This window comes from Balaenoptera physalus, assembly GCF_965194825.1.
Source record: "Balaenoptera physalus genome assembly, chromosome: 12".
NCBI lineage: Eukaryota > Metazoa > Chordata > Mammalia > Artiodactyla > Balaenopteridae > Balaenoptera > Balaenoptera physalus.
Genome location: NC_138897.1, coordinates 27,159,236 through 27,186,899, shown reverse-complemented (window position 1 = coordinate 27,186,899; position 27,664 = coordinate 27,159,236). Strand labels below are relative to the sequence as shown.

General features: G+C 40.8%; 1 protein-coding gene across 1 annotated transcript in view; it reads right to left on the bottom strand.

Annotated features, from left to right (window-relative positions):
* Positions 1 to 9,052: 9,052 nt before the first annotated feature.
* The window catches only part of SKOR2 (SKI family transcriptional corepressor 2), a 50,004-nt gene continuing 31,392 nt past the window's right edge, over positions 9,053 to 27,664 (bottom strand). The window contains exons 7-8 of the mRNA XM_082415828.1: positions 22,691 to 22,756; positions 9,053 to 17,737 (exon numbers count right to left, since the gene is read on the bottom strand). Of these exons, the coding sequence (XP_082271954.1) occupies positions 22,694 to 22,756 (63 nt within the window). The 3' untranslated portion in view covers positions 9,053 to 17,737; positions 22,691 to 22,693. The remainder of the gene's footprint in view (positions 17,738 to 22,690; positions 22,757 to 27,664) is intronic.

Sequence of the window (27,664 nt, the reverse complement as noted above, 5' to 3'; positions counted from 1 at the left end):
AGTTTGATTAATATGTGCCTTAGTGTGTTTCTCCTTGGATTTATCCTGTATGGGAATCTCTGTGCTTCCTGGACTTGATTGACTATTTCCTTTCCCATGTTAGGGAAATTTTCAACTATAATCTCTTCAAATATTTTCTCAGACCCTTTCTTTTTCTCTTCTTCTTCTGGGACCGCTATAATTCAAATGTTGGTGCGTTTAATGTCCCAGCGGTCTCTGAGACTGTCCTCAGTTCTTTTCATTCTTTTTTCTTTATTCTGCTCTGTGATAGTTATTTCCACTATTTTATCTTCCAGATGACTTATCTGTTCTTCTTCCTCAGTTATTCTGCTGTTGATTCCTTCTAGAGAATTTTAAATTTCATTTATTTTGTTGTTCATCATTGTTTGTTTGCTCTTTAGTTCTTCTAGGTCCTTGTTAAAGGTTTCTTGTATTTTCTCCATTCTATTTCCAAGATTTTTGATCATCTTTCCTATCACTACTCTGAATTCTTTTTCAGGTAGACTGCCTATTTCCTCTTCATTTGTTTGGTCTGGTGGTTTTTACCTTGCTCCTTCATCTGCAGTGTGTTTCTCTGTCTTCTCATTTTGCTTCACTTACTGTGTTTGGGGTCTCCTTTTCGCAGGCTGCACGTTCGTAGTTCCCATTATTTTTGGTGTCTGCCCCCAGTGGCTAAGGTTGGTTCAGTGTGTTGTGTAGGCTTCCTGGTGGAGGGGACTGGTGCTTGTGTTCTGGTGGATGAGGCTGGATCTTGTCTTTCTGGTGGGCAGGGCTGTGTCTGGTGGTGTGTTTTGGGGTGTCTGTGAACTTCACATGATTTCAGTCAGCCTCTCTGCTAATGGGTTGGCTTGTGTTCTGGTCTTGCTAGTTTTCTGGCATGGAGCGTCCAGCACTGGAGTTTGCCGGCCGTTGGGTGGAACTGGGTCTTAGTGTTGAGATGGAGCTCTCTGGGAGAGCTCTCACTGACTGGTATTATGTGGGGCTGGTAGGTCTCTGGTGATCCAATGTCCTGATCTCGGCTCTCCCACCTCAGAGGCTCAGGCCTGACACCAGGCCAGAGCACCAAGACCCTGTCAGCCACATGGCTCAGACGGAAAGGGAGAAATAAAAGAAAGAAAAATTTTTTAAAAAAATGAAAATTTATTAAAATAAAAAATAATAATAATAAAAAAGAAGAGAGCAACAAAACCAATAAATCCACCAATGATAACAAGTGCTAAACACTAAACTAAGATAAACATAAAAATCAGAAACAAATCAGTTGCAGACAGCAGACCCCAAGTCTAAGTTGTTCCCAAAATCCGCCACAATTTTGGGACAATTCGTTGTCTATTCAGGTATTCCACAGATGCAGGGTTCATCAAGTTTATTGTGGGGATTTATTCCGCTGCTCCTGAGGCTGCGCAGAGAAATTTCTCTTTCTCTTTGTTTGCACAGCTCCTGGGGTTCAGCTTTGGATTTGGGCCAGCCTCTGCGTGTAGGTTGCCCTCTGGAATCTGTTCCTCACCCAGGCAGGAGGGGGTTAAAGCAGCAGCTGATTAGGGGTCTGTGGCTCACTCAGGCCAGTGGCAGGAAGGGGTATGGAATGCGGGGTGAGCATGCGGTGGCAGAGGCCAACGTGATGTTGCAACAGCCTGGGGTGTGCCATGTGTTCTCCCAGGGAAGTTGTCCCTGGATCATGGGACCCTGGCAGTGGCGGGCTGCACAGGCTCCTTGGGGGCGGGGTGTGGATAGTGACCTGTGCTTGCACACAGGCTTCTTGGTGGCTACAGCAGCAGCGTTAGCATTTCATGCTTGTCTGTGGCATCCGAGCTGATAGCCGCGGCTCGTGCTGGTCTCTGAAGCTCGTATAGGCGGTGCTCTGAATCCCCTCTCCTTGTGCACCCCAAAACAATGGTCTCTTGCCTCTTCGGCAGCTCCAGACTTTTTCCCAGACTCCCTCCTGGCTAGCTGTGGTGCACTAGCCCCCTTCAGGCTGTGTTCACGCAGCCAACACCAGTCCTCTCCCTGGGATCCGACCTCCGAAGCTGGAGCCTCAGTTCCCAGCCCCCACCCGATCTGGCGGGTGAGCAGACAAGCCTCTCAGGTTGGTGAGTGCTGGTTGGCGCTGATCCTCTGTGTGGGAATCTCTATGCTTTGCCCTCTGCACCTCTCTTGCTGTGCTCTCCTCTGTGGCTCTGAAGATTCCCCCTCCGCTACCCCTGGTCTCTGCCAGTGAAGGGGCTTCCTAGTGTGTGGAAACTTTTCCTCCTTCACATCTCCCTCCCAGAGGTGCAGCTCCCATCCCTATTCTTTTGTCTCTGTTTTTCCTTTTTTCTTTTGCCCTACCCAGGTACGTGGGGAGTTTCTTGCCTTTTGGGAATTCTGAGGTCTTCTGCCATTGTTCAGTAGGTGTTCTGTAGGAGTTGTTCCACATGTAGATGTATTTTTGACGTATTTGTGGGAGGAAGGTGATCTCCACGTTTTACTCCTCTGCCATCTTGAAGGTCCCCAGCTATAGCCTTATGAAAAGTATTTCTTAAATAATAAGACTTGAAAGTGGAAATGACTTCTTGATGCGTGGGCTCCAGAATGGATGTTGTATCAGCAGGCATGAAGACAATGTTAATCTCTTACATCTCCATCAGAGCTCTTGGGTGATCAGGTGCATTGACAATGACCAGTAATATTTTGAAAGGAGTCTTTTTTTCTGAGCAGTAGGTCTCAACAGTGGGCTTAAAATATTCAATAAACCATGTTGTATAGTGATGTGCTGTCATCCAGGTTTTGTTGTTCCATTTATAGAGCACAGGCAGAGTAGATTTATCATAATTTTTAAGGGCCCTAGGATTTTCAGAATAGTATATAAGCATTGGTTTCGACTTCAAGTCGCCAGCTGCATTAGCCCCTCACAAGAGAGTCAGCCTGTCCTTTGAAGCCAGGCATTGACTTTTCCCTCTCTAGCTATGAAAATCCTAGATGGCATCTTCTTCCAATAGAAGGCTGTTTCATCTACATTGAAAATCTATTGTTCAGTGTAGTCTCCTGCATTAGTTATCTTAGCTAGATCTTCTGGATAACTTACTGCAGCTTCTACATCAGCACTTGCTACTTCACATTGCACTCTGATGTTATAGAGACAGCTTCTTTCCTTAAACCTCAAACCAACCTTTCTAGCTTCAAACTTTTCTTCGACAGCTTCCTCTCCTCTTTCAGCCTTCGTGGAATTGAAGAGAGTTAAGACGTTGCCCTGGATCAGGTTTTGGCTTAAGGGAATGTTGTGGCTGGTTTGATCTTCTATTCAGACCACTAAAACTTTCTCTATATCAGCAATAAGGCTGTTTTGCTTTCTTATCATTCCCGTGTTCACTGGAGTGGCACTTTTAATTTCCTTCAAGAACTTTTGCTTTGTGTTCACAGTGTGGCTAACAGTTTGGCACAGGAGGCCTAGCTTTCAGCCTGTCTCCACTTTCGACACGCCTCCCTCACTAAGCTTCATCACTGGATTTTGATTTTAAAATGAGAGACGTGCGACTCTTCCTTTCACTTGAACATTTAGAGGCCATTGTAGGCTTATTAATTGGCTTAATTTCCATATTGCTGTGTCTCAGAGAATAGGAAGGTCCGAGGAGAGGGAGAGAGTTGGGGGAATGGCTGGTCAGAGGAGCAATCGGAATACATGCAACATTCATCTCTTTAGTTTGCCGTCTTATGTGGGCATGTTTGTGGCACCCCAAAACAATTATAATAGGGTCATCTAAGATCTCTGATCACAGATCACCATAGCAAATAGAATAATAATGAAAGTTTTGAAATATTGCCAGAATTAACAGATATGACACAGAGACAGGAAATAAGCAAATGCTTTTGGAAAAATGGCACTGATAGACTTGCTTGACACAGATTTGCCACAAAAGTTCAACTTGTAAAAAATGCAATATCTGCAAAGTGCAATAAAGTGCAATATCATGAGGTATGCCTGTATATAGGGCCTTGAACAACAAGTAAGGATTGGGGATTTATTTTGTAGACAATAGGTAGCATCAAATATGTTCAAGGTAAAAGTGATGGTATAAAACCTTAGACCATATTTATTTTTCTAGTATTAGTTCTTAAGCCTTCAGATATCTGAGAATATGATACCAATTCAGTTTGGTTCTGGAGTAGCTACAAGGATCAATTAACCTTGACTTATTGTGAGTTAAGAATAAAAAGTTCTGTTCCAGAAGATGGAACACCCGTCTGTTGTTGCCAAGATTTTTCCCTCTTTGTTACTCAACGTTAAAGGAAGGAAACCTCTTAGGAGTTCTGAGAATTAATTAGTATCTCCCAAGGGATTTTCCTATGTCTGTTGTTATTTATGTAGCTTGTTAAATAAAAGAGCTCTCTTTACAAATATTTCCTTATTAATCTTTGTTGAATCAACCTCATAGACTCAGGAAAGATGGGGTGGGTGGGTGGGGTAGGGAAACCAAAGTACATCAGGAAGGATGCCCACAGATGTTAGAAAGGATATGGGGGCTGTGAGGGCTCTGAAAACCTGTTATATTATGGAATATCTTTCCTCTTTCTAAGTAATAGGAAAACCACATGGTTTTCTCCCAGCATACTTTCCTGGAGCAGGGAACATAGAAAATGTCTTTTATGTCTTTAGACCTAGCTGTAAGTAAAATTGGGACTATTAAAGCAACACAAGTAGTGGGTTAAGCATTTGTTTGTATATTTTACTTTTAGAGGTCTATTCAAGTAACTTCAGGCAATCGGACTCGACTGAATATATATATATATATATGTATAATATATATATTCCTGAAAACAGGAATCTGTCTGTGCATCCAGGCCTCACAAGGACCCAGGAGCACCATACAACTGAGTTCACAAAGACAGGGATGGAGCTTGGAAAGTGACCTAGATATTGAGTTTCCAACCCAAGAGTGGGTCTGTAGCTTCCTCTGTTCATGCTTGGCTGTTATGCTGTTAAAAGGTAAATTGAGGCACATTAAAATTTGTTTTCTCAAGAGTTTATTTGACCAGACATTGATTTAAATAGGGTAGTGCCAAACCAAAGTGGTTAGGAACGCTCCAGACAGGGGCCAGGGTTTTTTAGAGAGAACATGCTGAAGCAGAGCAAAGCAATTATTTGATTGGTTATAGCTTAAGCAGTTGCCTTATTTAGGGAAGCCTAGTTGGCTGTGTATGATTGGTTGTTCTTAAGTTTCACTCTCTTGGACTCAAGTGCATTGACTCTGGCTTAGGTCTGGTTTGCTTACATAGGCTACCGAGGTATCAGAGTCACACCAGTCTACTTGCCTCCTCATTTAATTATTTTAAGAGTTGACTTTGGTTTTTGCTGCCTCCACTTCTGCTGCTCCTGCCTCTGACAACCACCTTCTCTCAACTCTGCTTTTCTTGGCCTTATTGCTTCTGATTACTCACAGCATCTGCTTCCTATCAGCTGCTGCTTATTAATTACTCTTACTGCCCCATGACTTCTGCTTATTGATTTTTTCTCTCTGTGAGTATTTTGGCTTCTGCCCCATGCCACCAGCCACTCACTCTGTATGTCTTCAATTCGGATTGCCTGAAGCCAAATGCAGGTCTAGGGTCAAGAGCACAGCTAGATGTTGAGATTTGAATTGGATGAGGGGAAACATCATCCTTTTGAGACTGAAGGGAAAAGGTGGGTAGATACTTCTATAGGCGGGGAACAGGAAGTTGAGAGAGGTCATATCCAATGACATGTCTCCTTACTGGAGTAAGAGCACTGTCTGCTGAGAGTGAGGGAGAGGTTTTGCATAAGGCGCTTGTAGAGCAGTGGAGGGCTGGACTAGCTTTACAGGGCAATGGGAGAGGAACTGAACAGAAACAAGTGAAAACATTGAGAGGTGGAGCTGAAAGCTGAGATTCTGAGACTAGGCAGGGCAAATCTGCAAATCCCTGTGGGTTGTGTGATTTCTTCCTGATTGCATGATTTCTGCCTTGCCCAACTCTCCCACCCTCTGAGCAGGAATGATGTGAGCAGGTGAGAGGAGAGCTCAGGAGATCAACCACTTGTGCTGAGAGAGAAGAAAGGTTAGGAGGAGACTGAGAAGCTCAGGAGGTCAGGGACTAGAAGTCTTGAAGAAGCTGATGTAAATGCAGAAAGAAGGGGTGGTTGAGGTTAGAAAGTAGGACATTTGAATGACAAGAGCTGGATTTCAGAGGTGATGCCATAGAGTGGCACATGTGGTGGATTAACTCTGGCCACAACTTCTTTATCCACTCTGAATCTGCGCTGGCCTTTGGACTTGCTTTAATCAATAGAACGTAGAAAAAGTGACATAGGTGCAAGTTCTAGAATCTAGGCCTCAAGAGGCTTTATGGTTTCTGCCTTTTCCTTCTTGGAACACTGCCTCAGGTCTGCAATGGCATGAAAAAGCCCAGGTGAAAGACCATGCTCGGAACGAAAGGCCCAGATAGCTCAGCTGTCTCAGCTGAGCTCATCCTTACTTCTGCTGCCCGAATGCAGCCACAGGAGTGAGCCCAGGGGAGACCAGCAGCAGAACTGCCAAATTAGCCTATAGACTCACAAAAAATGACAAATCATTGTTTTAAGCCACTAAGTTTTAGAGTGATTTATTCTAGAAATGGGTAACTGATACCCTATGGGAGTGCCATAGTAGTGTATTGCTTCCTCTGCCTAGAACATTCTCCCCCCATCCTGGCATTCCATTCCCTTGCATTCACTCTTCATTTGGCCAACTTCTTATTTTATAAGGCTCAGGTCAGGTGTCATCTTCTCCCACCGAAGTGTATCAAGGAGGAAGCAAACGAGATGTTAGAAGCGCCTTCTCAGTCTCCAATAGTCAAGGTCAGGTGTTCTTTATGTTCTCAAGGCATCCTGTGTGTGCCCACCATAGTACTTCTACCGCATTATAAATGTTTGTATTCTTCACTAAACTGTGGTATTTTGAGAGCGGGGATTTCCTACTCTCAGTGCCTTGCACTGTGCCTGGAACATTCACGTGTTTGTTGAAGGGATGACACAATATTTTACCCTTCAGCTGAAACCCTGCTTCTTCACTTACAGAGAACTAGCCCTGCCAATAATATAACATGACCATAATCACACTATCCGTACCCAAGAAGACACTCATATAGTAATGGCAGAGATGACTGCTCATAAATGCCTTTCCCCTTCTCCTTGCTCATCTAAGTCTTGTTGGTGCAGCTTAAATCTCACTCCTCCATGAAGTCTTGCCTACTATTGCTACCCCACATTGATTTCTCACTCACTCTGTTGCACTCCCATAGCACTTACCAGCTGCCTGGTTTAGTAGTTTAGCACATGGGTTTTGAAATCAGAGAGTCTTAGGTTCAAATCCCAGCTGGGTTATTTACTAATTGGACATATCACTTGAACCCTCTAACACCCAGTTTCCTGAATCTGTAAAATGATCATAAGAATCCCTATCTCACAAGGTTGTTGTATTATATGATAAAGTATTTAGTACTTGGCACAAGGCAAGTTCTTAGTAAGGGTGGTTATTATTAGTAATCCATAAAAAAAATAAAAAGAGTATAAGCAAAAAAGAGTATAAGCAACACTCCTCCTGGAAGGATTTAGAGAGAGGTCTGTCTATTCCATGGCTCTGAGCAGAAGCACATTCATGCCATCCTGTAGAGCTGTCTTCAGCATCTCAGAGAGGATTCTTGGCAAGATGGCACAGTTTCAGAATCCATCTCATGGGAAGTCCTTCCTAATGCATGAATAATAACGAGCCTGGGTTTGTCATTGGTTGAAGAGGTGATTCTTTAGGGACATTTACCTGGATTTCTTTAGTAGCTGCTTTGAGGAAGGGCTTCCTCTGTGCAGTTCAACAGCTATTCTCTACTGATGTTCCATTCTGGGCTCTCATGGCTAGGAACATGGATAGCTCAATCAATTCACATTTGCTGGTTCTAACAGCTCACATCACACCATGCTTCCATGGGGGAATGTGTGGAAATGGAGGTGAAGTGTAGTGAAAAGTAGGTCAGCCTGTACTCTCAGAGGGAGAAGCCATTATCATGAGGTCATCTGTGAGATTGAAAGGTACAGGGACTGAGGTGATAGAATGAGGGGCTCTAAGTTTTCCTTTATGAATCAAGAGGGGGAACTGAGAAGCAGAGTAGCTCTTTCCTGAATGGATTAGCCTCAATCTTTCAGATAAAGAAGAGAAAGGGCTGGGGATGGGGGACAAAGAGGAAGGATAAAGGCAAAGGAGGAGGGGAGGAGGAGAAGTTGACTAGTTGATTCAATGCTGGGCATTTTTGAGAAGGGTAATGCAGAATGATGTGGTGATGTGTCTGCAATAGAGATTCTGTGTGCTTTTATTGTTGGTGCACCTTTAAAAGGGAATGATGGGCCTGAGGAAGATCTGAGTAATAGTTCTCAACCTCAGCTGCACCAAAGAGACACCTGGGGACCTTAAAACAACTCAGATGCCCAGGCTGCACTCCAGACCAATCAGATTAGTCTCTGCTGGTGAAACTTTCCGAGGTGATTCCAACGTGCAGTGAATAAGGGAATCACTGGCCTGGACATACAACTAAAATGATTAGGCATCATGAGGGCTACAAATAAATGTAACCCAAATAAGATATGAATAAGATATGGATCATTACCATCATCCCAGGAAGTTCTGTCTTGTCGTTTCCCAGCTAATCTCTACCTCTACTCTCCCAGAGATGACCACTGTTGTGATTTTTACCCTGTATTTACTGGTTGAAACCATTCTAAATTGTCAAATAATTACAGCATATACTCTTATGTAGGACTTCTTTCATTCAGCAAAATGCTTTTGAGATTCACCCATGTTATTGTATGCATCATTAATTCATCTCTTTATATAGCTAATATTTCATCATATGAATATACCACAATTTAAAAATCCATTCTCATACTGATGGACACCTTGGCTGTTTTCAGTTCTTTGTTATTATGAATAAAGCTGCTATGAACACTCTTGTACCAGTCTTTGTGTACATATTTTTCATTTCTCTTAGATAAATACCTATGAGTGGAAGTTCTTTGTCATAGGGTAAGTATATATTTAGTTTTTTTTTTTCTGCGTTGGGTCTTTTTTGTTGCGCACGGGCTTTCTCTAGTTGCTGTGAGTGGGGGCTACTCTTCGTTGCAGTGCACAGGCTTCTCATTGTGGTGGCTTCTCTTTGTTGCAGAGCACAGGTTCTAGGCACTCGGGCTTCAGTAGTTGCAGCACGTGGGCTCAGTAGTTGCTGTGTGGGCTTCAGTAGTTGTGCACAGGCTTAGTTCCTCTGCGGCATGTGGGATCTTTCAGGACCAGAGATTGAACCTGTGTCCCCTGCATTGCCAGGCGGATTCTTAATCATTGAGCCACCGGGGAAGTCCTATATTTAGTTTTATAAGAAACTGCCAGACCTTTTCCTAAAGAGTTTATATCATTTTACATTCACATCAACAATGTATGAGAACTCCAGTTGCTCCACAACCTTGTCAACATTTGATGTTGTCAGTCTTTTAAAATTATAGTCATTCTGGTGGGTGTGTAGTGGTATCTCATGGTTTTAATTTGCATATCTTGATGATTAATGATGTTGATCACTTTTTCATATGTTTCTATTTAGTGAGCAAATATTTTCATCACTCAAAAGAAAACCCTGTACCTATTAAGCAGTCTCTACCAATTCTCCCTTCCCCCTGGCCCCTAGAAGCCACCAATCCGATTTTTGTCTCTATGGGTTTGCCTATTCTAGGAATAGCATATAAATGGAATCATGCACTATGTGACCTTTTATGTCTGGTTTCTGTCACTTAACATAATGTTTTCAAGGCTCATCCATGTTGTAGCATGTGTCAGTACTTCATTTCTTCTTATGGGTGAACAATATTCCATTGTACGCTTATACCCCACTTTGTCTAATCATTCATCTGTTGATGGGCATTTGGGCTGTTTCTACCTTTTGACTATTGTAAATAGTGCTACTATGAACATTCATATACAAATATTTAAATACCTGTTTTCAATACCTTTCGGTTTACACCTAAAAGTGGAATTGACGAGTGATATGGTATTCCTATGTTTAATTTTTTGAGGAACTGCCAAACTGTTTTCCACAGTGGCTGTACCATTTTACATCCCTACCAGCACTGTACAAGAGCTCCAATTTTCCCCACATCTTCACCAACACTGTTATTTTTTAAGATTTATTTATTTTTATTTTTTTGGCTGCGTCGGTTCTTAGTTGTGGCATGCAGGATCTTCACTGAGGCATGTGGGCTCCTCTCCAGCTGTGGCGTGCAGGTTTTCTCTTCTCTAGTTGTGGCGTGTGGGCTCCAGAGCGCGTGGGCTCTATAGTTTGTGGCACACAGGCTCTCTAGTTGAGGCACCTAGGCTCAGTGGTTGTGGTGCGGAGGCCCAGTTGCCCCACGGCATGTGGGATCTTAGTTCCCCAACCAGGGATCGAACCCGCATCCCCTGCATTGGAAGGCAGATTTTCTACCTCGGAAGTCCACCAGGGACCACCAGTTCCCGGAGACCACCAGGGAAGTCCCTCACCAACACTGTTATTGTCTGTCTTTTTGATAAGTCATCCAAGTGGGTGTGAAATGGATTTGAAGTGAATTGAGTTCATTGTGGTTTTGATTTGCATTTCCCTGTTGACTCATGATGTTGTGCCTCTTTTCTTGTGTTTCTTGTGCATTTGTATATCTTCTCTGGAGAAATGTCTATTCAAATCCTTTTCCCATTTCTTTTTTTTTTTTTTCCCACTGTGTTTACATTTTAATGCAACCCCCCCACCCCACCCATGATATCCCATGATATCTCAACAAGATCCACCCAACCCTTACTCCCTACCACAAAAAGGATCATCTGTAAGGTAAAGATAATCCACAACCATGCATTTCTCAAAGTCTGAGTTACTCAGTTAGAAATAATGCCACGTAGTTAGATGATGCCCAGAACAATCCAAGGGAGGTTTCATTTCTCCAGTTCTTGTTCTCTTCAGGGTCCCTCTGCCAGATGTAGTCAAGATACCCCTCCTCATTCTTCCTGTGGTCTTCTGATTGCCTGAGTAACTCTCAGATATCTCTCTCTCTCACACGTACACACACACACACACACCCAAAGACAAACCATTAGTCTCAGTCCAAACCCATATTAAGGAAGGGAGGGGAGAATCTTCCTACACATAGTCCAATCTTCCAACATATTCTCCCCAACTAAATCTAAATGGGGGTGTGCCTTACTTTTGTTATGCAAAGCAGCTCCAATTCCCCTTTTCTCAGCTCCCACATGTAGACTATGCCCGTGCACTAGAAATGCTGCCCATCACGGTGCCTTTCTAAACAGAAAGACCTCTACTCCTTACGTCATCCCCTGCTACCCAGAAACTCGGTAGGTGTGCCTTTTTGATACATTGAGCCACATCACATTCCTACCTATGACTTCCTCCACTAACAGATTCCATTAGGATGTGAATCTGCACCCTCTGTCCCCCATCCATAGCAAGCCCTCAAGAGTTGAGATTTTCCTTCTAGTTATAGAAAGGAACCCCAAACTTTCCCATTTCTTATTTGGGTTATTTGTCTTTTTATTGTTGAATTGTTAAGAGTGCTTCATATATTCTGGATAATCCCTTATTAAGTACATGATTTGCAAATATTTTCTCCCATTCTGTAAGCTATTTTAATTTAATTTTTTAAAACTTTTTTGATGGTATTGTCTGTAGCACAAAAGTTTGTAATTTTGATGAAGTCCAATTTACCTGTTTTTTCTTTTGTCTCTTGTGCTTTTGGTGTTGTATCCAAGGAACAATTGCCTACCCCAAGGTCATAAAGATTTACTTCTATGTTTTCTTTTAAGAATTTTATTATTTTAGCTCTTTGACAGACCACACTTCAAGTAGCACTGTCTTAGAGTACCTATCTTTCCAGGAACATATAATACCTTAGTCAAAAGAATCATGCTAATGGTGGAATTTCATCTTCAAGTGAGGTTGGTGAGGGGAGATATTTTTGTTTAAGAGAGGTCTCCAACACCCTTCAAGTTATGTCAGTCAGGGGACTCCCAATTAACCCATGTGTACAGGGGGCTCTTGCTTGGCTTACTTGGCACTGAGCAGTGGAGTTTAGTGGTTAAAAGCAGAGGTTCTAAAGTCACAATGGCAGAAAGTTCAAATTCCTGATTTTCCACTTATAAGCTGAGTGATTTAACTCCTTCCAGTTTCAATTAAATAGTTAAATACTGTAGTCCCTGCCTCGTAGGGTTGTGGAGAGAATTAAATGAAATAACACATTAAGACACTTAGCACAATGTTCGGCTTATCGTCATCAGTCCCTGAAAGTTGGCTGCTGTTATTATTATTGGCTGCCAAGTAATTGGATGATAGTGCCATGTAAGTAGAGGGATGAGAAAGCAACCACATATAAAATCACAGTTTCACCAATGATTGTTTAGTACTGAATTCAAACAGTATTTAACCATGTTTTAAAGCACACGATTTGGGGGAAATGTTGATTCTTTATAAAGTCAATCTCTAGAGGGCCATAAAAGCTATTTTAATCACTACAACTAATTACAAGGAAGTATAAATCAATAAACTTTGCTAAATGGTCTAAAATATAATAAAGGAAGCCATCATTAACAATCATCCAGGAAGCCACTGTTCGTAATAGTGAGATGATATAAAAGTTGGATGAGAAGAATGAATTTTATTATTTGAAAACTTCAGATGTTACCAATGCTTTCAGGGAAGTTCTTAATTTAGTACAGAGTCGTGAATTTTCAGAATGATTATTTACTTTAGGTAACTTGAGTTTATTACTTCTAAATTATATGTATATTAGGCCTGGTCTGGAAATTTGCAGAAAGGTATTCTCAGCTCTTAGTGTTCTTCCCATACTTTCTCAGCTCAAAACAAGCCCTCTTTCCATTCCCCCTCCCAAAGCCGCAGCTCTGTTTCAAAGCCCGAATCAAGACTGGAGTCAAGGGGCATTTAGAACGCTTTAGCTCTCTTCTAGTTTTGTGTGGCAGTTTCTGACCCATGTCCGGGAGTCCCAGGGCTACCACCTCATCTCCCAAGCTTACCTTGCTGCCCTCTGACTGGGAGAGCCAATGCCCATATGGGTTCCTGAGCCAAATTCCTCTCTGCCTGTCACATCCCTGAGTCAAGGACTGAGCTTGCTTATTGCCACACTATTTATTCTTAGTGGTGTGTTTCCCTGAGGATGGAACCTGCCCATGAAGGCCAAGAGAGCATCAGGAGCCTGTTATCATGGATAATGATGATTGACAGCCTCCTGCTCTGGAAATGCCTGTGCTGCAGAGCTCTATTCCCTTGTGGGGTCCCAGCTACACACCTGGTCGTGGCTTTGCTCGCCTTTTGGACAGCGTACCTTTCCAACCCAGTTTCTTTCCTACTCTGGGGAGCAGATCAAGTTCAGGTCCAGCCCCTCCCCCCATCTTCACCTGTCTATATTGTAGTTGGGGATATCAGAGAAGTCATAGACCTGCTCAGCTGTGATGATGAGGCCATGAGATTAAGTAGGAAAAGCTTGCCACGGCAGTAAGAACTGGATTTGAGGCTTGACTCAGCAATGAAATAGACTTCATAATCACTGACCTCCTTTAGCTAAATCAAAGGGCTAATGAGAAGGTAAGATGATGTAACCAGCATAAATATGCATTGGAAAGTTGTCACACAAATAGGAAGTTGTGTTCCTGTTGGCTGATCACAGCCCCCACATAGAGAAAAGGGTTTTGTAATCAGAGTTAACAGAATATCTAAAGTAACAGTGGTTAAACAAGATAGAACCTCATTTCTCTCCTATATAAAGGCAGCTTGGAAGTGGGCACTCCAGAGTTGGCATGGGGGCTCAGTAGCTGTCAGGGACTCGGGCTTCTATTACCTTTCTGTGCCACGCTAGCATATGGCTTCTATCTTAGAAGTCACCTCACGGTTCAAGAAGACTTCTGAGGCTCTCTCCACCTTACAGACATCAGAAAAGAGGGAAAGGGAAAAGAGAAACGCTACCTAACGAAGCCAAGCTCTTTTGAAGTGATCTTCCTGAAAGTTCTACATATTTTTACCTACATCTTCTTGGCCAGGACACAGTCACACAGCCACATCTAACAGCACGTGTGCCTGGGAGATGTAGTCTGATTTTTATCTAGGTGTATTGTCACCTGAGAATGGTCTATTGGAGGGCAACCAGCAATTTGCCACATATAGTCATTCGAAACCAAATGAAATGTCAACATTCTTTGAGAGAGAGTTTAAAGTGATAACAGTGAAATGAGCCGCTCTTATGATTGACCCAAATAAAATAAATGACACTCACTCACTTATTCAATAAAAAATGTTTTGCGTAGCTACTGCATGCCAGGGACTATTCTCAGCACGAGGAAGTTGGTAGTGGGCTGAAACAAAGGTCCTTGCCCTCATAATGTTTACAGTGTATACCTTCCCACAAAGGAGTGTATAATTACAAACTGTGATGTAGGTTGTGTGTGGGGAATCTTGTAAGATGGTCACACTTGAACTTTGTGCACTCAACTCTGTAGAGGGAGACAGAGGAGCTCTCCTCATTGGGCCTGGAAGTACCCCACTGAATGACGTGGTTACACATTCTCAGCATGGCGACTGTGTTCCTCTTCTCTGACCTTTCTCACTGTTGACCAAGGCTGCTTTAAACTCTTACCCTTAAATGAAAGTGATCTTCTCTGCTTGATTATATCTCCTGTAGCTAGGAGAGAATTCTTCTCTATTTTCCAAAGAGCTGAGGCTACACTTTTTGTACAATCAAAGGAAATTGGGATATGATGTCCCACTCTCCTTGCCTGTGGCAAATAGATGAGCAATTACTCAGGCATTCTGAGGATCAAAAGCATCCGTCTGAAATGTCTAGTCTACTCCAGTAGGATAGGCCTGGATTTCTGCTTTGATTTGCTATGGCCCTTTCTGATCTTATAATTTCATTTGGAATTAAAACAGAACCTTTTATTTGCATTGCTTGTATTCTTCATTAGCTAATATTTGGGTTGACCTTGGAATGATAAAATAGTCGAAGAAAAGAACACAGCATTTTTTGGCTGTCATTTTATTTGCCAAGAATTTTATTTGTCCTTCTGAAGAGTGGCTTTATTTTTAGCCTCATGCAGCACTCTAGATGGATGTCCTGTCTGTTTCCACAAGGCAGCTCAGATAACCCAATCACATCCAGTTTTAGGGACAAATTCTTTTTGTTCCAACTTCGAAGCATCAAGCATTGCTAGAATAGAGAGGAGGTATTCACTCGCCTCAATGAGAAAATATATGGGCTAATGATGTTTCCATATTATATGTTGGATTTCCTTCTGAAGGTTTTGGCTTTTAGTGTATAACTTCATGGCTGCATGGAGAATTGATAGTCTCTAGTGTTTGAAAGGAATAGACTCAGTCTGATAATATACCTCAAGGAATGGGGAGACTCTAAGGCCAGGAGGGAAAGGACAACAGGAGTCTCCTAGTGCTCAGGGAAAGATGCACAGCTGGGCTTCCATGGAGCCTGGAATTTAGGTGGAGAACCAGAAGGCACTAATGTAGTTTCAGCATCCTAGCAGCAGAGGCCAACGGACTTCCACACTGAGCTCGGCTATTAACTCAATTCAGAGCTATGCCACGATGAACTCCTCTGGGCTCTAAGACATACCTGTCAAGTTATCTCGTTCTAATTTTTCTTTTGCTACAAGATCATTTGCTGATATTTTAGCACTAATAACTCTGAGACATTTAAAGTTGCAATTGCAAAGAAAAGAACGACGTTTCAGGCTCGTTTACATGGACAGATGATGTAGCTGCAGGACAAAGACCTTATATTCATCCACAAATCTTAGCTCCCTCTGGAGCTGCTGCCCTTGCTCTGAGAAGCTATCTGGTCCCTGAGTTTGCATTGGGTTCTGCAGAAAATGACCTCTGCTGTCCCCTGGTGGCTGGTCATGAAGCCAGGTTTGTGTCCTCCCTGGTCATTTTCTGTCACTTCTGGTATTACTGGTTTAGAGTACAAAGCTAAGGATGCTAGGCTTCCATCCCTATGTGTAATTTAAAGCTTGCATAGGAGAAAAAGCTCCACCAACTTGAACGACCAGCTACTCCCCCCGTGCCAAGCACAGCCGTCAGTTTCAGAAGCGTGTGCCACATCTGAAGGGCTGTGTGAGCCCCATGCCCAGGCTCCTGGAAGAACGTCCTTCTCTCCGCGGTTAGTTGCAGCATCTTCACATTATGTTTTTGCTAGTGGTCACTGGGAACCTGTCCTCAGACTCCAGGACTTGGTTTATAACCCTTCTCTGACCCATTGTCCCATCCTTCATGGGCTGGGAAGAAAATCACTAATGAGTATCCCTCCTTTGGTTTCTTAATGTGGCAGCTAAGGATAAGAAAATTTATCTCAAGGGAGAATTGTCAAGGTTTTTTTTTGATAGTTTATGATAATGAAGATGGTGGGTAAAAGTATCAAATATCATGGCAATGCATTTTAAACTTCTTTTGAAATCTGTCAAGGGATGCCATTGGTGAGATGCCTCTTCAGTTAGGATGGTCTTTGGCAATTCCAGGGCCAGAGATCATCCACAGCAGACTTCTGTTCAACCCAGCATTACTCTAGAAATCCTGGCTCCAAAGGGTCACCATTTTGGCCCTTCTATCTCTCTCATCTGAGAGGCAGAATTTTTGGCATAAAATGATCTCATGGACTTTGATTCAACATCACAGTAAGGAGGAAGGCACACTATCGACTTCCTCACTAATGCTGTTAGAAGACCTAGCTGGAATTTAGAACCTTCCCTTTCCCATACAAAGATCCTATCATGCTGGGGAGGACTCCAGCTGCTGACAAGGGCCGAAGGCTAATTTAGACTTTAATAACCATTTTTGAAGGAATTTCATTTTCAAAAATAATTTATTCAAATATTTTATGCCAAAATAATTCTAAAAAGTATTAGTTTCTATTAGTTGCCCCCAAGCAAATGTGCATTTAACTACATGAACACAACCATTACTTCATAGTTTTTTTATTATAGACTTTTTTTATCCACATGAATGTTAAAGAAACTACAACAGAGTTAAATACCATTTTTGATAACATGATTATATTCTTAATTACACTCAATATTAAACTGTAAAATATTTCCAAAGGAATACAATCTTCATTCATATAGCAGGCAAAATACCAGAGAGGAAGGGGCCACGCATAAGTCTGTCCACTTTGCTGGGAAAAGCAGGTTTGTACGGCTGATGCCATCCTAGCTGTCGAAACGTGATCCCCCCTCCTAGGACAGGTCTTGTGTTGTCTTTTCACCAAGAATCACTTCTTCAAACGTAAAAGACGGTCTCATAGAGCTGCTCTCTCCAAGTATGTAGCACAGAGATCCCCTGGGACCGTCCATGGATTTCCCACCCCGGTTGGCTAACAGCACTCCCGTGCTCTGGGTTCGGTTGGCCTTTAAAAACACAGACTCAAACTTTGGTTCCACCAAAAGATGCAACAAGCGTTGACTGCTCTGGTTGGCTCCCCCCTCCCCCAACTAATGAATGGCTGCTACAGTCTATTTTACATGGTTGTCCATGCTGCTTTGAGGTCACTTGTCCTTGGGTTCTCCCGAACCTGATTTTATATTTGATTCCCAAGCCCTTTCAATTTGCAGTCTCTGTGTGGGTCGGAAGTGCTCAGGGGCAGTCTGTATCTTACAAGAGAACAAGAGTAAGTGGTTCTGTGCACCTGGGATAAGACAAAAAGCACAGAATGACAACCTCAGTGTGATACAATCAGATAATTTAAAAACATTTAAAGTAATATTTAGTATATCCTTAAGAGAAGACATTTTTAGTACAGTTTGAATAAAAATGTTTAAACAGTGACCATGAAAGCATCTTCCTTTTGCCATATATTTGCCTGCTACCTTACATGATGCATCTCTGCTGACATTGAGCCAAACTACAACTATTACATCAGAGCGTGCTGGTTTGCTATGCCTTCTTTACAGTAAAGTCATTTTGCTGGGTTCCAGAAGCTCCAATTTGTTGTTGAGCAAACATTAAGACAGCCTGTGGTAAAAGGGGCAGACAGAATTTCATGCACTGGTGCCCTGCTGGCTTTGTCTGAATGGTCCAAGTTACATCCATTTTTCTTGTCCGGGGGTGTTAGGGCAGCTATAGAGGTTTTGCGATTCAACATCAATGAAACCACTGGATTGGTTATTAACTGCATATTTATAACTGATAATGGAAGATGTGAATTAGGCCACGATTTCAGGTCACAAGTTGGGGAGAGCAGATGAAGTGTGGGCTGCAGAGCCAGGCGGCCTGGTTCAAATTCTGCCACTTGTTAGCAGTGAGACCACACAACTTACTCATCTATGCGTTTCTGTTTGCTCAGCTGTAGAATGGTGAGAGTAGCAGTACTTCTCTCAATGGGTTGTTTTGAAGATTAAATAAGATAATTGACGTAAAGCCCTTAAAAGTGTGGCAGCACACTGTCATTCTCAACGGAGATTCTTGAAAGAACCTGGTTCTCTTTTGTTTGATGACAGAGGTTAGAAATGGACATGCCTCCCCCGCCCCCCCATCTTTGATCGTTACAAAAGGAAGACACAGAATGTTCAATTACAATCCCTCCACACCCCTTTAAGACCTTTTTCTTGCTATTCTTTTCGTAGCAATTATCCCAGAATTAAAATAAAAATAACAAAATAAAAATAACAGGAGTTTACCAAAGAGTTAGATATTGTTAGGATAGGGGAAAAAATGATATTTTCAAACTCTCTAGAAGGATGCGAAGTAGCAATTAGTGATGAAGAAAATGAAGACCTAAGGAAAAAGTAGGTGGGTTACACCCTCAGGTGTTATATAGGGTTTTGTATGAACAGATTTTAATAAAAGCAGGCCCTTTGTGAGAGAGAATCTGGCAGAAGACTGGCATGCAAGAGTGATAGTCAAAATTTAGAGCTGGCAGAGACTTTGATCAGGTTTGGCCATCCACAGTTCATAGATAAGAGTGAGCCTCGAAGAGATTAAATGATATTACTTCAGATGACATAGGGAAGTAGTGTCAGATTTAGAAGCCAGACTCTCAAAACCAGCCCAATGATCCTAGAAAGACAGAGAAGGGGCTTAGAGTCAAATAGACCTGTATTGAATCCTGGCTTTGTCACTTTCTAGCTAAGTGACTTCACTGATCCTCTGCGTTCTCATGTATAAAATGGAGATAGTAATAGGATCAACCTTATGGACTTGTAAAGATCAAAAGAGAGAATGTGGCAGCTTAACCCAGTATCTGGCATGGGTAGTGCTCAATGAATGACAGTTATCATTATCTCCAGCTTGTTCAGCAGGTTTCTGTATGACTATGAATGAGCCATATCCCATGATTCACTTTCCACTTACGTAAAATAATTGAGTTCTCTGTGAAAGACATGAGTATTTCACTGAGTCACAGGGACGGCGTTTGCATAATGTTAAAAGGAGCTTGGGGAAAAAAGAATGTAAAGTAATATTAAACTGGTGTTAATATCATGACATTTTTATTTGGGGTGCAGATTTCACACAGATTATCCTGGAGCGTCTGTGTAGGAACTGGGGCACATTAATGACCAAAGGTAAGGCAGACCATCAGGAATAATTCCGGTGTTCAAAACAGTTCCAGATGAAAGGATTATACACACAGCATTTTGAAATATTTTTTCAAATCACTTCCATTGTACTCGTGAGCTCACGATAAAGCAAATATGCAGAGCTGTACCACGTCTAATCTACAAGGGCTTGTTTTAGAAAGTAGTTTGAAGATAAATAAAATAAACTACAGTTTACACAGCTGGTAGCTAAACAAATAGAATTCATTGCCCCAAAGGGGCTATGCCTAGGTTGAAGAAAGGTTTAGATAAATCCATGTATAATGGATCTTTAAGGAGTTATCAAGGGAAAGTTAAGGGTTATTCAGTGTACACGCCTAAAGTTTGAGGTTGGTGTTGTTAAGAACAACAATTTGGCTCTTCTAATGGAATTGCACTGTTACTCCCCTGGTATGGGTGGACTTTTATTTTGATTCAACATGGAATTTCTTGTGTCCTAACGTAGGGCAAAAATGATTTGTAGAGCAGTGATATGTGGCAATACTTGCTCAGCTTATTAAGTGGATTGCCTGTGGTTTTGAAAAGCTTCCTCCTCTTAATAGTCCTATTGGAATTCACTGGGTGGCAAGAACACAGCACACTACCTTAAGGGTCACTCTTGCATAAGACATTAATGTATCAGTCCCTAATTTGGAAACCTGTGGTCACTCAGCAAGACAGAACTTGTTTCTCTCCCTTGGTGTAATGATTTTTATTTTGTCATCTCTCTTGGGGTAATTCCTTGCAGGCTTGGCATGTTGAGAATCGAATACTGCCTCTCACAATATGGTTGTGATTCTCTGCTTGGCTGATTTAGCTCAGCATTTAAGTAACCACTAATCTTCTGAAAGCACCAGGGTCTACTTAGAGAAATCCCTGTTGTCTGCAAGGATGGAAACAAAATCAGCATGGAGGAAGCATTAGTTACTAAACACAAATCAATCTTTTTTTTTTTTTCCCACCTCACTGTACACTATGTCACCATCAAAGGCGTGGTTTCTGGGCAGTAAGTCTTCATTTTGTAGGTGCAAGAGCAGCTCATGTCTGACAAGCAGAGAAGATGAGTCAGGGAAGTGGAAGGGTAGAAAGAGAGTTTATTGAAGTTCCTAAGTATAAATCAAACTACATTCTAATGGATGAATCACAAACGTGGAGTGAAAGAAGCCAGATACAAGAGAACGTTCTATAAAATGTCCTTTACTAAAGTTCAAAAACAGGTAAAACCAATCTTTTGTAACTGGGTAGGGGCACAAGGTAGCTATCTGGGTGCTAGAAACCTAAGCAAGTTCACTGAGCTCTGATTTGTAGACTTCATGACTTGTATGACTTGACGATTTATAGGCTTTGGAGAATGTGTGTTATATTTCAATAAAAAGGTTACTTAAAAAAACACATCCCAATATATACTTTTTGATTTGAAAGGAAAGTAGTTTGACATTTTCAAACTTTTATACATATGGGTTTATCAGCGTTAATTTGGATGATTCTTGCTTTGATTACCTTGATATTCTGCGTTAAGATTTATTAGACTCTGAACGTTCTAAAATTATTCATTTCACACTGCTGGGACAAATCTGGTCTACAATGATGAGAAAGAAATCACCCAAAGTCAACTTCAGACGTAAGAAAAATACTTGAAGATATAGAATGAAACCAAACTCACAGGTCCATTTGTGTATGACTTCATGGAGATGGAAACAGAATGACATTGTCTGAGCATCCCAAAACAGAATGACTTATTATCTGAGCAACTCTGTTGCTAAACATCTGCTCACAGAAGACAAGAAGTCCCTATTTAAGGAGCAAGCAGGCAATGCATTTAAAATCAGGAGCCCTAGAATCTCTTCCTGGCTTTGTAACAGAGACAAAATACATCACATCTCTCTTCACTGTACCTTGGTTCCCTGTGCGTAAAATTAAGGGAAAGCATATGAATGAGAGACTGTCTTGGAAAGAGTTTTGAACTCCTAATGAAATGTGACATACATATAACTGTTTAAGACAAATACTGAAGATTATCACTAATAAAGATAATGGCAAGAAGTAGAACTGTCATGTGCACATAGTAGAGGAGGCTTGTGATATGCAGAAAAGAGGCATGAAGGAAAGAAAAGGAACCATGACCCTGCATTGCACAGAGTTTTTTGGCCAGTAAATTCTATTGAATTGAAAATATGTTCCAGAGGGAAGGAGTGGGAAGAATCACTCTGATGGGAGCAAATAAAACTGATAAATGACCACAATCCTAGTTAGCCATGAGCACTTATAAATACCACCTCTGACATCTGAGTTTTTCCCTGATTTAGCAGTTCCAATTGCTAGGTCATCCTAACGTATTGTTAGAGAAACAACAATATCCTAGTTTTTGCATTCCTTCAATTCTAACAATTATTTATATCTTCTGCCATATAATCAAAAAGTTGCTTTTGAAATGTTTAGGTATATTCTGAATATAGTCATTGAATGTTTACTGTCTTCTTTTCCTTAGGAGTCCAGAATATTTGTCTTTTAAATTGCTGCCAGGTATGTGACATTGGATCTGGCTTCAGCTGTAGAGAAACAAGGATTGTTTTAGGGAAAGAATGAATGACTAATCCTGCAGCAGAAGTTCTCAAAGGTCTATGTCGCACGCAGTTATTCACAGCACCATCTGTCAGTAACTCACTGAAAGTCAGGTTTCAGGAAGACATTTTGGAAGCAAAGGAGAGACAGAGAAGAAAAAACATAATAAGCATGGCTTCTGACACTCCGGTTTCCTTCAGAGGACCAGGAATCAGGGTGTCAGGAGGAACCGGAAAGAGTAGAAAACCTCAAAACAGAATGAAGATCACATCTGCAAGACTGAATTGAGAATTTCCTTAGTTTTAGAAATTTTCCACAGAATTTATAACATGCACTTAGCCATTTATTTAGGAAGCCCCATGCCTAGAATGAAGTTCAACAGTGTATCGGCTTAAACAACATCATCAATCCCCTGGGCTATTTCAAGTACATCAGTAAAGAACACAGCCAAGCAATAACAATTCAGGGAGTTAAGGAAAATCTGTTTCCTCTGGTGAGCTCACCTTTTAGCTTTTGCTGAGATGGGCACCTAGCTTTTCTTTCCTGATCAAGCTTGCTGCATAGGGAATCTGTAAGATAAAAACAAGCAAAACTATCCAGGTGAGCAAAATTTGGAGACATGTATAATGGAGAACCTTCATTGTGCCTAAATTTGAATGCTGGTGGATCTGCCCTGAGGACAAAAGGTCTCCATCTGCCCAGCAGTATGAGGCTTCTGGGGTATAGCATTTCTAAGGCCTGTTAAAAAGCATATCAGGACAGAACAGGTGATCACGCTAGGTTATCGCTACAGCTAGTCTCTGAGGTTCTTATGTGACATTTCACTTAAGAAATTTTCAAAAATTTGCACTTAATAATATGGTATTCTTATTTTTATTTAGGTATGAAAATTAAGTTATTATGTTATAACGTATGTCCAAGGTCACAAAACAAGAATGTGATTACAAACTAGTTCACTGTAATTTTTCATTTAATTAGAGTGAGGAAATATGCTATCATTATAAATCACAAATAAGATTAACTAAACACAAACTATTAGTCTGGGTAATTTCCCAATAACTACTAAGAAGCATCAGAAATAATTGCACTGAATGGAAAATATGACCCTTGAGAATTCTACCTGGATAAACTTGAAAAGTACTTTTCAGTACTGGGGTTTTGAATGAAAGTCTATCACATTTGATATGCTACTTTTCATTAGAGAATTCAGATTGTTGAAATTGGACTACATGTATTATTTAGATTTGCCTCTCTACTAACCCTAGTTATGTTACTTACCTTCATCATTATAAGGCTAAATTCAGGACTCTAATGATATAAATCTGTTTTACATTTAAAGAAATATTCAACCTTCTAGAATGTAACATGAACTATGGCTGATATTATGTAAAAGCAGTGAAGGAAAGAAAATTATAGTCATTCAAGTAGGTAATATTTTGAACACTGTTATATACATTCCCCATATCCCCAGCATATTTATGTTTTGCTCTCCTGATCTAGCAGTCCATAAACATGAACCTTTATTAATGGGAAGGAACTACAAATCTATAGTGATGCTTGTGGCTAAGACCAGCTGGACCATTTTGCCATAATAACTGGTTAGTTGAATCAAACAGTCTTTTTTTTTTAAAATTTATTTATTTATTTTTGGCTGCGTTGGGTCTTCATTGCTGCGCACAGGCTTTCTCTAGTTGTGGCGAGTGGGGGCTACTCTTTGTTGCGGTGAGCGGGCTTCTCATTGCGGTGGCTTCCCTTGTTGAGGAGCACAGGCTCTAGGCGCGTGGGCTTTGGTAGTTGTGGCACGCGGGTTCAGTAGTTGTAGCTCACAGGCTCTAGAGCGCAGGTTCAGTAGTTGTGGCGCACGGGCTTAGTTGCTCCGTGGCATGTGGGATCTTTCTGGACCAGGGCTCGAACCTGTGTCCCCTGCATTGGCAGGCGGATTCTTAACTACTGTGTCACCAGGGAAGCCCTCAAACAGTCTTTTTAATGAAAAAAAGAGAGAAGACTAAAATAACCACCTCACTATCTTGATACACAGCCACAACATGGATGTATACGATAGAGACATATCTGATAAAGGCCTTAATAGCAGCATCGAAATTAATGGTTCATATAGGACCATAAATAGTTGTCCTAATCTCATATTTAGGATGAGAGCTGAGATTAGCTAGATAACTATGACAAGAATAGTTACACAGGGACCTACTCTAGTTACCTCTTCTTTCCACTCTGGGTTATGCTATACCTGCTATTAACAGAGACATATTTGAATCCTGATTTTCCATTATGGTGTATGAAACAATATGCCAAAACACATGGATCACCTCTTTCTTTAGATGCATGATATCAGAGAGCTTTGAATGGAATTCTATTATTTAGGATAACAAGTAGAAATGATGTAAACCTTGGGGTATAAGGATTACCTAATAAAATGTATTTGTGTCACTCTCGCATTTAGAAAGCATTCTCAACATCAAGATTAGATGCCACGAAGATTTAGTAAGTGTCTGTTCTGCCAGGCACTGCACGATATAAGTTAATATCACCATGCGCCATCTCATCAAAGCCAGTAAACTACTCATCCTAACCCAAAGAAAACTGCCTGAAGGGCACTACTTTCAGATCTAAGTCTGAATGCCTTTTTCTTTTTTTCAGAAACAACAATGCAGCATTTCATTAAGATGGGAAGCTGATAAGGAAATTTAAGAAAAGGACTCAGAAAAAAAGGACATTTCCAAATAAGCACATTTGATCCCCAAATCTCCAGACTGAAATTTAAATCTGTGTGAAGAATTATTAATCTCAGGTTGTGAGCTGACAGTCATTAATTCCAAGTCTAAAATCATGAATGATTAATAAAGAATATATTAGCATATGGCCCGATTGTTCATGGAAACTATCCTATTTCATTGATTCTAAGATGCAGTGTTTTCCCTCACATTTTAACATTTCTGAAGTTGGATGTACTATAATTGATGGTATCTGAGAATAATAGTTGGAAATTTCTTTTCTTATGATACATCAAGTAATGGGCACCTTTATGATTGATGGTGCTTCAGGTTCTATACTCCCCAACTGGGGGAGCTCAGGATCTTAGAGGCTCCATTAAAGATAATTATGCCATGTAAATCTCCTATAATAGAACTTATAAGAGCTTTCTTTTCATTCTGACCAGCTTGGAAATCACCAAGATTGGCATGGACAAAACTCCTCAAAGTTGCTATATAACTTCTAAATCACCTAGTTGGCTCTAGTCTATCAAAAGTATTGAGATTTTACCAAAAAAGATAATTTCCTAGATTGTGCCGAGAGAGTTAGCCTGAGCTCAGACATTAAGGTGGGTCAACATCTCAAAAGGAGAAAGACGAGAAAAAGGATATATAATTAAGAAACGAGTCATGGCATTGTCAAGATGCAAGGCAATAGATCAATAATTGGAAAAGGACCCACTGTAGTCAAAGTCTGTCCCCTGGAGAATCTTAAGGCAGCTTCCAAGGAAGTTCAGACTTAACGTCAAGTCCTCTACTTGTTACATATTTAGTCACAAAATCAAAATCTTCTAGGGGCCCAGGATCTTTTTCTAAAAATAAAGTGCTCTATCTACCTTTTAAAAATATGTAAAACATATTTTAAAAAACTCTCCGTGTTCAGACGGTAGAAATCTGGGCAAGTTCCCATCGTAATGAATACTGGAGAACCTCCAAGAAAAGACCACACAGAAGAGCTGTGCCCTTGCCAAAGAGGGAGCACTTCTCCAGAAACGATAAAGACCTGTCACCGCTCCTTTCCCTGCAAGGAAGCACGGCGCTCACACCATCAGAAAGTTGTAAACTGACTCTTTACAAGTCCACGGTGAACGAAACATTAGTACTAAATCTATTGGCTGAACGTTAATTTTAATTGAGGCTTTAATGAGGAACTTTGAGACTGGTTCCCTCTGGCTGCGTGTGACTGCAGTGTTCTGGAAAAACAGCAGAGGGCACTTCAAGACTAGCATATTTTAAAAGCACTTTTTCTCAATCTACGCGCCCCTTGCTAGCGATCCAGCAAGTTCAAAGGATGTGAGTCTGGGTCTAGCCATTTATCATGCGTTTTCTGTTGCAGCTTCACAGCGTCCTTCAAGAGCTATGACTAATGTCTTCAACAACTATGTCTTCAACTATGACATGCCTTCAACAAACCTACGGTAGTACCTTATATATACATGTACTTGCTTTAAAAAATTGTTGCCAAATTAGCAATAAAAGATAAAAAAAAGGTTATCAAGGCATCACAGTAGTCTCGGCTCATGTTGTAAACTACATTATATTCCAGTCCTTGGAAAAACTTTAATCAAAAGGTTATACACTGTTGTAGACGTAGAAAACAAACTTATGGCTACCAGGGGATAAGGGGGGAGGGATAAATTGGGAGATTGGAATTGATATGTACATACTACTATATATAAAATAGATAACTAATAAGGACCTACTATATAGCACAGGGAACTCTACTCAATATTCTGTAATGGTCTATATGGGAAAAGAATCTAAAAAAGAGTGGATATGTGTATATATATAACTGACTCACTTTGCTGTACACTTGAAACTAACACAACATTGTAAATCAGCTACAGTCTAATAAAAATCTTTTAAGAATGGTTATACACTTAGTAAAATGCCTTCACTTTCTTCTTTAAAAATGTTTTAAAAATTGAGATATAATTTACATATAACATTGTAATGTTTTCTTCACCTTCTTCTCAATCCTAAGGGATGATGGTTTTGTTTTAAAAATTGAACACTTTTTTCCTAGAATCAGAGCTCACTTGTGAGTGAGAAATCTTTTGCTCTTTATTATACTAAACACTAACATCTTCATGAACGTGCTAAATTCTAAAACTTTTGTATTTGGCTCATATTGAGAGGAACATATTTCTTCGCTTGTATAAATAAATCTGGTTTGGTAATGAAAACATTTTAAGCATTTGAAAACCCAGAGCAGAGGTGGGGGACTATAACACAAACTGTGTTAAGGACTGTAAAACTCTCATTTTAAACTATTTGTAAAAAAAAATATTAGTTTGTGGCCCATGTATAAATGTTAAATAAACTGCATATGCTTTAAATCTCACATTAGGTAAATGTACATTTATTTATAAACACACAAAGAGAATCAATCATTTGAGTCTATGGTCATCACAACTTTGCATTTAACAAACTGTAAAAGGAAGCAATGGTGTAGAAATTACAGTCAGCGTTGAATCTAAAAATGCAGGAACCAAAGAAATTCATAAGTTTTCTTTCTATGGCAATGATACCCAAGATGATTTCGATATCATCTTGAATAAGAACACTGTGCAACAGCATAGGATAAATGCGTTGTGGGTCTATGGGAATTGTTACAAAATATGATGGTTTTAATATATTTGAATTCTCCATGACTGCAGAATAGAGTGGGTTTTTATTTCACCTAAAGGAAAAGATGCCTATTCTGTA